Source organism: Dasypus novemcinctus, chromosome 11, assembly GCF_030445035.2.
Source record: "Dasypus novemcinctus isolate mDasNov1 chromosome 11, mDasNov1.1.hap2, whole genome shotgun sequence".
In the NCBI taxonomy this organism is placed as follows: domain Eukaryota; kingdom Metazoa; phylum Chordata; class Mammalia; order Cingulata; family Dasypodidae; genus Dasypus; species Dasypus novemcinctus.
The window spans coordinates 71,754,991-71,773,079 of NC_080683.1; the positions used below are offsets into that span (position 1 = coordinate 71,754,991).

General features: G+C 34.2%; 1 protein-coding gene across 3 annotated transcripts in view; it reads right to left on the bottom strand.

Moving 5' to 3' along the window:
* MMS22L (MMS22 like, DNA repair protein) overlaps window positions 1–18,089 on the bottom strand; it is a 156,152-nt gene that overhangs the window by 79,981 nt on the left and 58,082 nt on the right. For all 3 annotated transcript variants that reach the window (XM_023587680.3, XM_004454567.5, XM_071218604.1), the window contains 4 exons: window positions 13,751–13,813; window positions 6,642–6,761; window positions 4,029–4,255; window positions 1,656–2,168 (listed from right to left, as the gene is read on the bottom strand). In XM_023587680.3, the coding sequence (XP_023443448.2) occupies window positions 1,656–2,168; window positions 4,029–4,255; window positions 6,642–6,761; window positions 13,751–13,813 (923 nt within the window). The remainder of the gene's footprint in view (window positions 1–1,655; window positions 2,169–4,028; window positions 4,256–6,641; window positions 6,762–13,750; window positions 13,814–18,089) is intronic.

The window sequence follows — 18,089 nt, forward strand, 5'->3', positions numbered from 1 at the left end:
ACTCCGCTCCCAAGTGCAACTCCCATGTGTCCATGCGTGGCATGCAGTGTCATCCTTCCCCAGGCCGTAATTATATATGACAGTAAACTCCATCTGCCCAATGTCAGCTGTCAGGGTTTGGCCATTCCCATAAACATAGGGCAGTAATCCCTTCCTCACTAACCTGAGAAACAGGAGGCAATTAAAAAACCCCGTCCTTTCTTAGTCTTTTCCCCTAAATCTTTTTGAAATTATAGCTCTTATTACCAGGGTCACTGAAGCTCCTTTCTCTTTCTTCTTGTGTTATATATTCAGACAAATATAAATAAACAAAGTCAAAATAGTACTACACATGAGAAAATTTCCAATTTTGCATGGGAAGCACAGGGATAGACCACTTACCAGTTATTAAAACACTGAAGAAATAAAGTGAATTTCACACTTTGGAAAGTGTAACTCTGCTAATAAATTGCTAAAGTAAAAACAAAGTAACTAAAATGCACACAGTTCATGCAGAAGATCCGGAATTAGTAAAATGAAGTCAGTTATTCATTTATTTATCCATCCACATCTATGCCAAAATTTGGAAGTTTTAAGATTCATGCTTTAAGACAGCTTTCATTGGGGGATAGGGGGATAGTTATCTGATCAAAAACTCTGGCCAAACTTTCAGAACTTAAATTGATGAGAAAAGATGCATATAAGAAACTACACAAAATGTAATGGCAAGTAAAACCTGTGGATAAATCAGTATAAAAACATACTTCATCATAAAGCAAATTAAGTAAATTAGTAAACAATAAGAGTTTGGAAATTTTGCCAAGCTTAGTGCCTCTGAAAAACAGATACAACTCTCATAATGTGATATGGAGGGGAAGAAGGCAATCTATTTTTTAACTTCAGACATGATTTCAAATAAAATCTGGTTAATATACACAATTTCTTACTAATTAACAACACAAATGACAGCATCTAACTTCTTAAGAACATGTACTTTCAAGGTAGAACTGTTATGTGAAAAGGAACTTAAAGGCAATAAATGACGTAACTGTGGCTCTAATCCATCACTAAATCTGAATCTGAATTTATCTGTCCATTGGCATAATTAAGTGGATATGAAAACAATAAGTTTTGTATAGGTAACAGGCATTACATTTAAAACAATCCTATCTTAATTTTGGAATAAATTGTTTAGCTGGAAATATTTCATGCAGTTGAGACCATGGCTTTGCAGTAAAATATTTAAAACATTTTTATTTTTTTTACTGATAAGGTATGGCCTAAATCTCTTAGGGGCACAAAAGGTTTATGTTTCAGTAAAAGCCACCTCAGATTTGAGCTTATGTTCTTGCTTAGAGAATATCTGAACCTTACTTCTGGGTAATAATGCTCTTTTAAGAGAACAAAGCAAGAGACAGAGGGGTTAGGAGGCATGGCTGTGGCTGCATCAGAACTCTTCTGAATTTACTTTCACTTCTTGTGTTTGCACATAAGCTTTCTTTTAAAGAACTATTATTTGAAATAATTTGAAAACTACTGACTTACACCAACATAGCAGTAAAACAACTTCTCTCTCTACCTTTGGCTTTCATGAGTATGCCAAAGGAGAAATTTAATCTAAAATCAGGATAGTTTATATAAAACAAATAAATAAATAAACACACTGGAAAACATACCTGACTCTGGCCAGAATAGCCTGTAGAAAGCTCAATACTGTCCTAAGTTCAGCTTCTCGACAAGCTGGCAGAAGCATACTAAATCCATCATTAAGCAGTTTCTCATGGGAAGGATGCAAACAATGGCTGGTCTCAAATACTTCTTGGACACCATCAATGTAGATGGAAAGAAGTATCCAGAGAGTATGCTTTTGTCCCATTTCATCATTCTTAGATACCAAGAACTCCTTTGCCTTCTCCCGGAAAGCACATGAAAATTTCTCAGCCAAAACACCAATGTCCAGGTTTTTCTGCACGTACATCAAGAGAAAGGCCATTTGACCCTTCCAAATGAGGGCCCTTTGGGAAGATGTTATAGAGGCAGGCCTGAGGAAATTTAGGAGATCTAAAACATGACTTGCTACATCTTCTACCTCTGCAACAGCTGCTAACAATAGAAAAAGGTTGAAAAAGTTCTGCAGACCAACTTCAGTTAGTTCCTCCATTCTTTTTTGATGGAATTTAGAATATATCCTGTAAAACAAAAATTCCTTTAATAAAATTGTTTCATTCACAAAAATACATCTTTGCAAAGTAGGTACTTCAATACTCATGACAGACTTAGTATTTTAAATTTTTAGCTAATTTTTCACTTTGATGCAGCCATGTCGCTTTTTCTAGTTAAGAAAACAATCTCACAGAATAGCCCTACCTTCAAATTTCCCAATGATACAGCAATCACCCATAAGTGGAAGACAGGATTTAATGGCTTTCCCCAAAGGAAAGTAGAAATTTTTTTTCTCATATAGAATACGGCTTTTCCTTTAATTTGAGTCCCTCATCACCTTTCTTTCCTTACTTCTATTGGCAAATAAGAAAGACTATATTATCTTTTAAGTACAATTTGATGTTCTTACACAAATCAAAGAGGACAATTTTATTTAACAATTTTCCTTAAACCCTTTCTCCCTGCAGCCCTCAAAAAGTCTTGCTCCTGGTTTTATCTATATGCTAAGGCAACCCAAAGTGCTGGAAGAATCATTTTTACCAACTCTCAAAGAAAAATTATTAGTGTTCAAATGTCCAAGGGTAGCCATTAAAAAACTTCTCATCAATAATACTCAATATAACTTAATAGTTGAATTATTTCTCTCATCAATTAAGGGTTTAGAATTGAAAACAATTCATCTTGAAATCCTACTTATGGGCCATTAAATTTTGTAACTTCTACAATTGATTTATTCAGAACAGAAATGATTAATGTCCATGAAAGGTTAAGTGCTTATTTATAAAGAACTACTAGAGCTGACATACTCCTGTTTAATTATCTTTGTATCTCCCATCATATTCATTATAGTGCTTGGTGCAGAATATGTCTAATAAATGGACTTGTTATTGAATGAATTCCAAGTCATTTCCTTTAGCAATAAAGTTCTATGAAATTCATTTCTTCCATAAAATGATTTAAGTTTACAAAACAATTCAGCAAACAAACAAAACAAAAAACTTATAATTTGAGCCACATAATTATTGAGGTTTAACAAAGAAGCTATTATTTTAAAAGTATAGCCAAAATAAAAAATGCAAACCATGGCACCATAGTGAGAATCAAATAGTAATTTCCTTGAGTGATTCTTGAGAGTCTCCTATCTAGAACAAGAAGTACTCTGCTCCCTGAGAGCTCCCACCACATAAGCTGGGCAAGTGGTAGATGGTGGTATACTGTACAAAAGAGCTACCAAGAAAAGGAGGAAGAACAAAGGAAGGTAATTCAAAATCATTACCTATTAAATAAGCAAAACTCTCAGGAAAAAAGGGAAAAATAGAGTAACAGATGACTGTGACAAAGGTTTACCACTCTAGAAATAAAACCAGAATACATTCCCCAAATGAGAACACTTGAGTTATCTTGCACTACCATACACTGATCAGTTTTCGTTTAAGGAAGCAGGCAGCTGGGCTCAAACACAAATCTTTATAGGTTGAATCTATTATCTGCCATTGAACAATTTGGATATGTTTCTATTACTATCCCCCTTTTATTTAATAAAATGTATACAACAGATTACATAATATCATTACAATTAATTTGGACAAGAAAAAAACAATTCCCAAATATCCCTATATTTAACATATAGCATTTTAATCAGCACTGAAGAGATAAAAAAGAAACTAACCTCTACAAGTTATGGATATGAGGTCATTTTCTTACAATAAAAAACTGGAGAGAGATTTTAAAAAAACTCCACATTTTGCTGTCCTATGTTAGGAGTACATTTTAAAAGTATAAACCATGAAGACACTCTGCACAAGCTGACTTAAAAAATACAAACAGTTAGCACTTCTCCAAAGATAACAGTGAACATCGATGGCAAAGAAACATAGGGTACACACCTTCCTTTGACTTGCTTCCAAGGATGAGGGCCATTGATCTTCATTGCTTTCTTAACAACCTTTGCCAAAATGCAAAGGAAAATGGTGTAACTATTGCTGGATTTATATAGGTCATGGTCTTGTTTATCACAACAGCAGGTCTTCACCATTTCAAGCATAGACAAGGGTGACTTAATGATATTTGTAAGGCCTTTCAAAGGAAGCCAAGAAATACTGAAAGAACTATTCTAAGAGCAAAAGAAGATGGAAAACACATATTAAGTCTCTAAGTAAAGAAAAATCAAAAGATGCAGACATTAGCTTAATAAAAATAAGACTCTGATTAATTACAAATAGTACACAATTTTCATAAACCCTCTAGAATAAAAATTCCAACATAACACATAGTATCAAGGGGTGTTCAAATTCCTGGATTGTTCCCAAAACAACATGTATCCAATTATGATACATGCAAGGTCCAAACACTGCATTTGGTTGGTATGTTTCTTAAAGCTATTTTATTTTGCTTCACTGTTTTTTTGCTTACCATTTATTCAATGGAAAAAATTGGATGATTTGTTGAGAAGAAATTTCCCTGTTCTGGATTGACCTGCTGTATCCCCTTAGGGTCACCTATTTTTTTATCCCCTATCTTTTCTGTAAACTGATAGTTGTATCTAGCAGCTTTGTTGTACTTAAGTAGGGTGTTTTTGACAAGAATCTTTAATTGTAGTACTGGGTAATTCCTATTGCAGGTAGGCAAGAGACCCATAACATGACAGTCATTCTTTAGTGATAAGATTTATCAGGCTGTCAGCTTGATTCATCCACATCAGTGATCCCTAGCAGTCTTTTACTTAATGGTTTTTGTAGTTATTGATGACTGTTGCCCAGACGTCTTATTTCATTAGAAATACAAAACTATGATTTTCTCATTCTATCATTCCTTCTGAATTTATTAGCTCATCAACTCTTTGGTTATTCTAAAATATACTTTGTATCTTCTTTTATTTAGTTTTCAGACTGAGGTGTTTTTTTCAGAGTAACTTTTTTTAAAAAGTATCATAAACTCATGGATTTAAATATCTTTGATATTGTTTTAATCAATTGTATTCACTATACTTTCATATGCTCAAATTGTGTCAGCTTTTGGCAAAGGTAGTCCATTCAAGTTCGTGTCTGTGTCCTTTTGACATGACTCAAGTTACTTGGATATGTTTCTTGTTTTCTGGTATGACGAGACACTCTAGACTTAGGCTGTATACATTCTGCTCAAAAGTTGTACTCAGTCATTTCTCTAATCAGCCTAACCTTATACCTCAGAGAAAGATATTTTTCTAATTTTTTTTTTTATTTTATGGAGGTACCAGGGATTGAACCCAGTACCTTGCACATGGGAAGTAAGTGCTCAACCACTGAGCTATATCCGCTCCCCAATGAGCTAAATCTGCTCCCCATTTCTTTGCTTGTTTTGTTTGTAGGAGGTATCGGAGATCAAACCGAGGACCTCACACATGGGAAGCAGGTGCTCAACCACTCAAACTACATCTGCTCGCCTCTCATTTTTAATAAGCTCACAATTACACCCAATTCCAAACTTGTTCCTTATTTATAAATCTTCCACTCCCATCTTCTATTTTGGTGAAGAGTTGGCTATTTATTTATGCAGGTAACTGAACACCTCAAACATCATCTTTTCTACATAAACAACAGGTAACTAAATCCCTTAATTCTACCTCTTAAATTTTCATCTTTCAAATTCATCCTTTCTTTTCTATCCATAGTATTTGTTTATACTACTATTGCAATGAACTACTTGATTAATCTACACCTAATTCATTATCTTACATGACTTTCTGAGAAAAAACTTCTATAAACACATACCTAGTATGTCACACATCCTTGTCTTCCAATGTTTCCTGAATAAACCATAATTTGACTGCATGTTATCTTCACCCCTCTGAGTCTAGCACTAACCTACCTTCTCTACTCTCCATATCTCCTGCCCAGGGTCACCTCAGACCTATCACTCAGAACTATTTAACAGGATTGGAACAGAATATATTCTATGCCTTTTCATGCTCCCATACATTTGTCTATTCTGTTCTTTCTGCCTGCATACTCTTCTTTTTCTGGACTTGGAAAATTTCACTTATACCCAAAGGACAAGCTAAAAAATGACCCCAGAATGTCTTCCTTGGGTCCATACACTGGGTTAGAAGCTCCCTCTTCTGGCTTTCCAGGGTATTTTAACTTTTCTTCAACAATACAAGCACACCTACCCACTAGCCTGAAAGCTATTCAAGTGCCAAGATTGTTATCGTCATGTAGAGGACATCTAAAATGAGAACATAAAAAAATATCTTTCTGCTGTAGTTTTGGCTACTTTGTTTATGCTCACACCCAAGAGAAAAAAGAGACACCAAATATTCTCTCTAGCTCATGCAAATACCCTATAAGCAATGTTTGTGAAAAATAAAACTATTCTTGAGGTACACCAATATACTTTGAACAAAAATTTAACTTTTTTAGAAAAATCCATAACTATCTACAATTAAACCACAAAAATATTCTTCAAATATCATGAAAAAATTCTCTAAGTTCCTGGAAGAAATCCATATTCTATTCACTCACCAGGTTTTTACTATAATATTCCCATAGAATTGTGACAATTGCAATGTTTGGCTCCCAGAAATCACAAAGTTTCAAACAACACTGAAGATGCATCCGTAATTGTTCTTCCAATATACCATCCTAAAAAATAAGGTTGTAAGGGAGTAAATGGGTAATGTCAATATTACCACTTGTTATGACACTGAATAACCTGCTGTTAAAAAGAATATGAATATATATCACTAAATCACACATTCTCTTTTTCAAACCAGAAGATCTAAATTAGCATAAAGTGTACTTGTAAAAATTCAGTTTAGAGACCATTCACATATTTAGACAATGAAAATTACATAACTCATCTTCACTATTAATTATTTTAAAATCACAATAGGTATGTCAACATTGGATGCAGTAGGAATCCAAACCAGAATAAAAGTAGCAAAAATGACCTAATAATTAAGGTATAATCAAGTCCAGAGGGCTAAATTCTTTACATGATTGTAAGATTTCTCTTACAAACCAGAGAAGTGACAAAGTTCATATATTTTAAACTTTGGGGGAGGGGGTATAAGGCAAAGGAAATAGAAAAAAGTAGAAACCTTAATATAATTTAAACATCTATGATTAAATAGCCACGCCTGAATTCCAATCATTTAGACCTCCATTCATTTAGACCTCACTTTATATCAAGACACTATTCTAAGGTACTAGGCACAGAGTGATGAATAAGTCAGATAGGTACATACACTAATAGAACTTATACGTTTTGGAAACAAGATAAAATTCAAATAGTTATAACTGCTATGAAAAACAAAGCCAAAAAAACCCTAACAACAACAGGGTAAGGTGGCAGAGAAACTTGTGTAGGGTGTGCATCATTATTAGATCAGGTGCTACCAATGGAAAGATCTTTTTAAAGGATGCCAGTTGAGCTAAAAGACTGAATGAAAAAGAACCAACCATTTAAAGACCTGGCAGTAAAGTATTCAAGGCAAAGAAAACAAGTGTAAAAGTTCTTGAATTAGCAATAAACTTGCTATTGTCACAGGATAAATTCAGAGACCATATCTCATTTGAGGCCTTACAGGTCTTGGTAAGAAGTTTAGATTTTATTTTAAATATGTTAAGAAGCCAGTAGAATATTGCAAGCACAAGAGTGACGTGATCTGATTATTTCAAAATTACTGTTCTGGCTCATACATAGAGAATGAATACATATAATAAGAGCAGAAGCAAGGAGACCAGTTAGGAGGCAATTGTGATCACATCAAGGTGAAAAGGAAAGAGAGTAATTAAGGACAACTCCCAGGTTTTGGTTTAAGAAAATGGGTATATGGCACCATTTCCTTAGATGTTAAAGACTAGGAGAGGAACAGATGGGGAGAGTGCACAGGGAATCCAAGTGGAGATATTAGGTAGATAATACGACATATAGATCTAGAGCTCAGGGTAAAAATTAGAGTTTGACCTAAATGTAGATGTAATCTACATATTAATGGTTTCTAGAGCTACAAGGCTAGACGAGTTCACTCAAGGAAAGAATATAGATGGAAAAGAGAAAAGGGTCCAGAAGTGAGAGTCCTTGATATTTAAACATTTACAGAAGAAACAAAAAAAAGGAGTTTATGAGCAAAATCAACTGGTCAATGAAGTAGGAAGGAAACCAGACATCATGGAAACCAAGAGAAGTATTTCACAAGGAAACAGCAGTCATCATCAGGGTTGGAAGGTGCTAAGACATTAAGGTGAGGAGAAAGAAGAAACATTGGATTTGACAATGGCCTTGACAAGAGCAGCTTCAGGAAGATGGCAGAGGCAGGTTAACTACAGAGAGGTTAGAAGATAATAGGAGGTATGCAAGTAGAGATATCAAAATGGAGCTATATAAAGTCCACAGGTGAGAAGAGACAGGATCCTGTGAACACGAAGCCTTTGATAGAAGCAGTGACACAGTATAACAGAAAGCAGGCTGAGAGGTCGAGTACAAAGCATACATGTTGGGAGATTTGAAGTTGCAAAGTTAAAGGAGTTCTCCAATTGTGTCTATATTCTCAATGATTTATAAGGCAATATGTTTAGTTACAGGGAAGAGGGAGAGCCACATGTGCATGAGGGTTACTCTGCTCCCTCCGGAACTGGGACCAAAGATCTACAGGGGAACACAGGGAGCAGGGTAAGGACTAGCCAGGGTGTCCCGAAATCCCACCACTTTTTCCCCCCAAAATTGTACTTTAGGTGTCATTTTAACAGAAGATTTTCTAAAGTAACACTATTAAAGAGAATTATTTCAGTTCATTTCACTTTAAAGAATTAAACTGAGAAAGATGGTTCTACTAGTACTTGTTGATTGTTCAAAGTTTCTGTGGGGGGAAGGAGTCCTGAAGCATCTCATTCTGCCATCCTGAATGGGGTGGGACTCTTTTATTATCTTAAAGGAAAGGAGAAAAAAGTTCCCTTGTTTTCCTGTCTTGGCTGCAGATTAATATGAAAAGAAATGGCTTGGAAAATACCATTCTTCAGATTTCTGGCAGAACAGATAATTAGTTGAGTGTGACTTAGAAAGTACGTTTTTTTTTTAGCTCATAGTCAATTACAGATATTATGTTACATATTCACACTCAGTACATTTAACTATTGCATTTTTTTCTTAAAAATTCCATGTCTGTGTACATGTGTGTGTGTCAGTTAAACTAAGAAGAGAAAGATTTGCCCATCTTCAAGCCCAGATAGTTAAGGAAATGAGATTACATAATATTTAGGGAAAGAGGAGGCAACAATCTTAGCTCAAACTTGCAATAAAAAGATAAGCTGAAACAGGCTAGGGAGAAAAACCTAAGAACATCTGAGTATTTTAATTTCTTTCTACCTTAACATTTTCCCATCAAACACTGAAGAGGAAAAAAGAAACACTAAAGAAAACAGAGGTGCTTTCTTTAAGTATGGCCAAAACCAGATACAGAAATTAAAATGTATTACTAGTTAAAGACAAAACAGCAAAGAAGTATCAAAACAAATAATGAAGAAAAATGGAGTTTTATTAAGAATTCTACAAGGTCAAAGGCTTTGAAATAGCACATAGTGAAGTCAACATATATGGAGATTCAATCCCCAACTCTCATTTCCCAGCTAGTTGTGTGAACCTGGACAAGCTCCATAACTCCCCTGGGCATCAGTCTCAATTGATAAAATGGAAGCAGTATCTTCACAAGAATTAAGTGAAAGAATATACATTAAGTGCTAAGTACAGTGCCTGCCTCAGGGAGAACTATCATTTTGTTGTCTGTAAGAAAGAAATATCCTTTTTTAAGACAAATGCTGAATGATCAAATAATAAATGCAAAAGGTTCACAGTATCATATCTTAAACTGATACATTTCAGTTTTGTGAGTCTAAAGGTCAAACCCCACTTAAACCCAGAGGTTTGATTAAGGTTGTCTAGGTCCATACCCTTTGATAAAAATTTTAATAAGTCAGAAGGATCTGTGAGTTTATTTTCCATACAGCCTTAAACCTGCATGGCTCAATCCCAGGGACTGTGCTACTGAGCTGCTACATTTTACACAACTCCTAATGGGCATTTTTTAAAAAATGTCTTTATTTTGAAAGATTCAATTTAGGCATATTAAATTGGGGCATATTCCACATGTGAAATTATTTCATTGAACTAAAAATGAAAACATTTACTCTTTTAGCTTAGTTAGTACATAGAAAGGACAATTAAACAACTGGACTTATTTATTTATGCGTAACTAACCTACCAGTCCGAAATCATCAGGAGGATAAATTTTACCCAGAAGCTAGATGTTAACTGTTACTAAAAATCTGCCTGGATTGGGTTTATTTTTAAGATTAGATAAGAGTCGAACTTCAAAATTCGGATGAAGATCCTTCTGCCCAAGAAACATTACTTAAGAGTAACTGGAAGTTAGTTAATCATATCCTGAACTGTTCCTAGCCTTTGACTCTCCAACTGAAAAGGTCTTTGAAAAACCAAAATATTTTTTAAAATATTAGGCTTCTTTAGGATCTCTTTTTATATACTTCCTTGACCTAGATAAAATTAGAATATTGTTTCTGTGATGTCAGAAAATAATGAGGTTTTCAAAAAGTAGGAAGCATAAAACTAAAAGTCTCCCTTGTCTTATGAAAGCAACATTGCTGTTTTAACAGTTGAAAAAAAATTTATTAGTAGCATTCACAATTAAATAGGATTACCTCTAAATAAGGTTTTTAAAGCAATCACTTACCTATTCAATTGTACATATGTAAGTAAAATTAAATAATGTATGTTCTCTTTACTAAACAAAAGCTCAGCATTTGTTTGCAGAAGATCGTCTCTGGCTAAAAAGACTTGAAACATTATATGCTTAATTGAAATTACACTGGAGTGACTACCAATTTTATTTAAAGACTGCTATGTATTTTTTTTTAAGATTATTTATTCATCGCCCTCCTCCCCCCGCAGCTTGCTTGTTGTCTGCTCTCTGTGTCCATTCATTGTGCGTTCTTCTGTGTCTGCTTGTCTCCCTTTGTTGTGTCATCTTGCTGTGCCAGCTCTCCGCAGGCACGGGCTGTCAGCTCTCCACAGGCGCGGGCCATCAGCTCTCTGTGGACATGGACCAGCATGCCTTCACAAGGAGGTCACCGGAACACGAACCCAGGGCCTCCCATATGGTAGATGGAGCCCAATCAATTGAGCCACAGATGTTTCCCGCTGCTATGAATTTTATATTTGGAATGTGCATTTTGTTTTTTTTTTAAATATTACAAAGTTACTCTTTCACTGGTGGACATAAGTCAAAGCGTATGAACATGGTCAGCTTTTAATTTACCTCAATGGGTAGGAAACAGATTCAAATGGATAGCTCGATCTAAACATGTTATTTACTCACCTTCTGTACCCACAAAATTGGTTTCGAGAACATTAACAAGTAATCCTACACTACTTATAGTACATAATTTGATAAAATCAAAGCACAATAAAACTGAGAATACCTGACAGAATTATTTCTTCCTAAATATTACAATGACCTCTTCTCCAGCATCAAATACAATATTTTTACTTTTTACTAGACCTAAATTCATAGAGAAAGTTGTTATATTTTCCCCAAAAAAACCCACTACACCTCTACTTCTAGAGTGACTAACTGGCTTTAGCACTGAATGTCCAGTCCCATACCCCAGGAAGAACTCCTAGACCCTGGCAAAAATGGGATGGTTGGTCATACCATCTACTTCCAAGATTTACTTATTTATCTTCAAAATACCTTCAACTTTTGCCATTAGAAATGCTAGTTGTACTGTACAGATATGCTATGCGTTGTCAGAATAAATTTAATACATTATGAATAAGGCATTCCAACTAAGAAAAGTCTTTTTTTCAAGCAAATGAGTTTTCTTACTTTAATATAAAAATTACAGGGAGTCATAATCAGAAGGAAAAAAGTATAAATTTTTGAGCAACTAAAAGAGGGTTTTAAATTTCTTAGTCAAAAAACAAACTTTTTTATGGAACAGAGATAAAAACAAATTTTCTCATCTATCCCTCACCATTACTGATACATAATAATCCATGTGAAGCTTCAGAGCCTCGTAAGAATTACTGTCACTTAAACCTAACTGAGCAAAATCATAAATTCATACACCTAGAACTGAAAGGAAGTTTAAAAATAATTTAATACATAGGAAACAGAAGTACAGATCACCAAATATCCAAGGATACATTATTTGCTACTAGCTGATCCAGGAGGAAATTTAAAGGACACAAGCAGTTACAATTTAATTCAAAAATCAAAGCTCCCACTACTGGTTCAGATGCAGTAACTGTCAGTAGAAAACTAATACTGTCCAACTATGAAAATCCTTACTTGGTTTTACCTAAGAGGTTTTTGAGCTATGTTAAAACATAAAGACTGGATTAGTAGCTAATAAAAATTAAAATGGCCGTATTTTAGTGACTCCCTATATTCCTACAGTAAAAAATATAGTAGAAACTTTTTGAGTTGATAAATAAACATAGGGTGTCTACTTCACATATTTGAGGTTCTGGGTTCAAGCTCTGGTACCTCATTAAAAAAAAAAGAACATAGGAGAAGGCTAATTTACAGTGGCTGGGAGGAAATATTCTAAAAGGGTAACAGGTGTTTTGTTTCAGCTACAACTTATCTATGCAGAGTTCTTTGGCACTCAAGCTAGGCTAGAACTCTTAGCTTATAATTAGAAGACCCATATAAAAACTACATGCATTTATATATTTCACCTAAAAAAATTAAAAGTTAATACAGATAAAAGTGAAAAGAAAATTCTAAGCTGTTGAAAAATTTCAAAAATATGGCCACTATATATATTGAAAACCAAACAGCCACATTTCTTTATTCCTCTCCAAGGTTTTAAAATAATCTTTATTTCTTAACAGAAAAAATAATTTATTAACCAAATTAAAAAATATTCTTTACTATAATTTACTTTAAACTCCTGTGAATGATAACTTACATTACAAAACTTTAGGACACATTTACAGAGAATATGTTTAAAGATGTGATGAACAGCATATTTAAAACTATTTTAAAAAGAGGTCAAGTCTGACCTCTGGGCCATAAAGCACTACATTAACAGCTTTGCCAAAAGAAAAATGATAAGGTATGAAATGAATGCTCAGAAACTAGAACCTTATCAGTTAAAGTATGATTCAAGCCTGTAAGACAAATTGCTCAGCAAGACAAGTCACCTTCCTGCTGTGATGAGGATATAGCTGAATTTCCAATGCCACTGACTATCTCTCTCATCATGTCTTCTAGACTTGGTATCATACAGTCAATGTATGGCTTATAGTTCCAAAGCATCTACCATTTATTTTGAATACATTTTGTCAAAGTCACCAACTAGGATAATTATCTTTGTCCTTTAACTGACAATTCAGTGTTAAAAAGAAAAATCTTTAAAGGGTAGCTACTAAGAGGAACTACTGTGCATTAACCCTTCATTGATAAAGCATTATGATCCTAGCTCAGATTTCTAACATGGAAGCTAAGTTTGCTTGTAAATCATCTTAATAGTTTGGTTCTTATAAATAAGATTTGTCACATAAAAATTCAGCAAAGCCTACAAATTGTCTCACTTCAAATACATACCTGAATACTGATGGACTTCTTCAGCAGGTCTTCTACAAAATTCCAATTTGATTCCATTTGTCTCTGAAATGGGAGAAAATCAATACTGTTGCATCAAATACAAATACAATATAAATACAAGAAGTTGTATTAATAAACAGTGTGCTTCAATAAAATTATAAACATTTTTAAAACTACCTACCTTTTGATGTCAGGTATAATCTAACAAAAGAAATTATATATCGACATATATTTGGGGTTTTTTATACTGAGTATTCTTCCTGTTCTTCCCTATTCTATCTTTTCCTCACTGAAAATTTTGCCCTCATTTTATGCATACTAGCCTCAAGACATCCTACTTTGGTAAAACTACAGAATGCTACTTTATTTGGTGAAAGGTCACTTACTGGGCAATCTCAGCTATCTGAAAGACTGTCCTCACTAAAGAAAAAAGTGAAAATAGACTTTCACAAAGTGAAAATATTTAACAAAGGCTAAGAACTGACAACAAATCCACTTTTTCCAGAGGTCTGAGGATCTTCTTACAAGATATTCAGTTCACAATCTGAAGCAAAGAGAGAGAGAATATCCAAGAGAGAACAAGCAATAACCAATTTTTAACACACACACAACATAGCAAAAGTTAACTATAAGACCTAAAAAAACAAAGCCTGGGTATAAAGGCAAAGAACCATACCACCTAATAATACTAACATTATTATAATGAATGCAATATTCATAAAGATGAGCCCAAATGACTAATAAAGGATTAAAGCATGTCCAATGTTCTTGATTTTAAAAGGATGGCCAATGTTCATGTAAGTTTCTAACTACACTAAGTCACTAAGTAAATATTTCCATAATAAAGGTGCTTAGTAACAGAAATAGCCAGCCAATAAACTGATTATCAGTGATTCCTGCTTCATGGCATTCACGCTCTTTTGTAATTCCTGACCCACACTGTACCAGGGTTGGTCGTGTGTCACTTCCAAGATCAGGTTATAAGACAATGAAGCTTTCATCTTGATGACTCTCTTTCTCTCCAATCACTAGATCCTGGGAGAAGCCCAGGATTCTCCCACCTGATGAATAATTGCAGGCTCCTGCCAATAGAAGAGAACTTGGAAGTGAATCCTCAGGCCCCAGTCAAGTAATCAGAAGCTGAAGCCCTGGCTAAGCTGAAAGTACTCATAAGAGACTTCTACTCCTGGACACTGCACCCTCAGAAACTATGTGAGATATTAATAATACATATTTGCTGTTTTAAGCTGCTAAATTTTGTTACACAGCAATAACTAACAGTGATTTAGTCATTATTAGCAAAAGAACTATTTACTTTTTGAGACTACGTGTAAATAAAGAGAACACAGTATTTTTCAAGAAAGAAGGGAAATCGTTTTGCTCTACTGATACTATATGTAGAGAGTGTGAGGCTTTTTACATAGTATATCCTCACAATTTTTTTTCCATTTCAAAGATAATGCAATTAAGCCTCAAAAAGATGATGTGCATAGTCAAGGCATAGATTCAAATCCAAGTGGTCTGGCTCCAAAGCCAGTGTTCCTTTCATTATATGATGCTATCAGTAACTGATTTTTTTTTCTTGTAAGCCTTCCGTCAGGTTTCAGCCATTCATTAATTTTTTTAAATAGAACTTACTGGCTTACAGAAATATCATGCATAAAATACAAGATTCCCATATACTACCCTGATATTAACACCCTGCACTGATGTGGCACATTAATCACAATTGATAAAAGCACATTTTTATAATTATACTATTAAGAGTCAATAGTTTAACTGTTTACCATCTAATTGTTACAAATCAGTGAGAGCATACAATATTTGTCCTTCTGAGTCTGACTTACTTCACTCTACACTATGTTTTCAAGGCTCATCCATGTTGTCTCATATATCAGAACATCATTCTTTTGTAGGGCTGAATAATATTCCATTGTGTGTGTATATACCATATTTTGTTTATCTATTCATCGTTGATAGATCCTCAGGGTGCTTCCATCTTTAGGCAAGAAAGAATTATGGCACTATGAATATGAATATGCAAGTATCTGAGTTCCTGCTTTCAATTCTATTCTATTTCTTCTCTATTTAATACCTAGGTATTCCTGGGTCATATGGTAATTCTGGACTTAATTTTCTGAGGAACTGCCAAAATGTCTTCCATAGCAGCTGCACCATTTTAAATTCCCACATTTTGAAAGTTCCAAGAAAGAAGCAGTGTGCTACATATACAGAAGCTTCAGTAAGATTTTGTCTATTTCTCACTGAAAACCATAAAGGCAAGAAGGCAGTGATAAGACATATTTAAAGTGTTCAAAGCAAAAGATTACCAACCAAGAATTCTTTATTTGGCAAAACTACCTTTCAAAAATATGGGAGAGATGAAGACATTCTAATATAAACCAAAGTTGAGGAAGAGCTTTAAACTAGACTAGTCCCACAAGAAATGAAGAACATTTTGCAAATTGAAAGGAAAGAACAATAGGTAATAGATCGAAGCCAGAGGAAGACATGAGTATCTTCAGTAAGAGGAATGGCAGGGGTAAATATAAATGCCAGTTCTACGGCATGCACTGGAGATATTGTGGGTTCAGGACCAGACCACCACATTAAAACTAGTATCACCACAAAGCAAGGCACATGCATTTTTTCGGTTTCCCAACACATATAAAAGTTATGTTTATACAACACTGTAATCTAGTAAGTGTGCAACAGCATTATGTCTAAAGAAACATTTATATGTGAATTTGCATGTTGAGGTTATATAAAACAAGGTCCTACTGTACTTTACTGTAATTCCTGGGTTCAAGTGCTTTAATAGAACACAACAATTGAAATGTAATTGTTAACCTTATCAAATTGTAAGGCTAAAACCTGAAGTATGCCAATCTCTTGACTAGTGTCAAGTAAGTAGGAACATGACAGGATTGACATACTTCAAGTTTATATAACCTCAACATGCAAATTCAGGTATATGTGATTGGCAATCAAAAAATAAAGGCAGAGAGAGATGGGAAGAATCAGAATTTTTAAAAGTTGTTTCTATGATTAATTTTGTTCACTTGCTGTTTCTGGAATATTTGTCTTATTTATTTAAAAAATGTACAACAGGTATGTTGATATAAGAAATACTTATTAAATACTGAGGTTGCTATTATGCACAATTTTCAACTTAAGCGAAGGGTCTTAGAACCTACTGGTCACATAAAAGGAGGGCCTACTTTAGTGTAATTCTAACCCAAAGAATTTCAATTAAATAGATAGGTATTATAGCTATAATCTAAACCAAAAATAACCTTAATTTAAAGGACAGAATAGTATCTTTTTCATGTCCAAATCAAATCTGAGTAAGAGAATATGTATCAACAGGATACAGGCTTTTCTTCAATAGGAAAATTTAACTTCAGTAGCAGTTATAACATTTTTTCCCCACATTCTAAGTTAAACCTAATTCCAACTGACAAAAAGGAGGTACGATGTCATCAAGTTCAGGCTATGTTTTAAACTACTTATACCTTCATCAAAACTAAGGCATTCAATGGAGTAGATGTGGCTCAAGCAGTTGAGTGCCTGCCTCCCATATGGAAGGTACCAGGTTCAATCTCCAGGCCCCCAGGATCTCAAATAAATAAATAAATAAATAAAAATAAACAAACAAAAAAACCCCACAAAAACTAAAATACTCATTTAAGCTTTAGGACAGGCAGTATTTCCACCAAGAACATGAAACAGATCCCCAATCTTCACTTCCAGCATACCAGGTAGCCTGGTGCAATCCTCATTTTAAGGTTACATTTCACATTTTTTACCTGGTTGCCATTTCAGATCTTTAAAGACAAGCATCACCTGGACTGACCAATTGAGCTATGTTCTGGGCAAGGAAAGCAGTTTTAAAACTGACCCCTGCAATGCCCAAAAGTGATCTTTCTCTTTAAACTCTATTGGGACTATGAGGGGATAACATACTCTCATCTAAGTTAAGAGAAAAGCATTAAATAGAAATGTATGAAAATCTAAAACTTCTAGAATGAGAAGTGAGGTCCCAAAATTTCCTGATAGGCCTATACTAAGAAACTGGATAGTTTTGTGGTTTAAATCCACAGGTTAAAAAAGTACAAGTTACAGAAACTTTTAAAAGAAAAAATAATTAAGCACATCTGAAACATTTAAAATGTAAAGATTTCACAAGAACCTTTAGAGCAAAGCAGTTTATACTTAAAAACTAAACATCTCCATGGTTATCACAAGACTAGAGATACTTCTCTGGTGGAGAACATAAGAACAACCATAATTATTTCATATCATTCTCTAACTCCAGATTACTCTGTAATAGAATAAA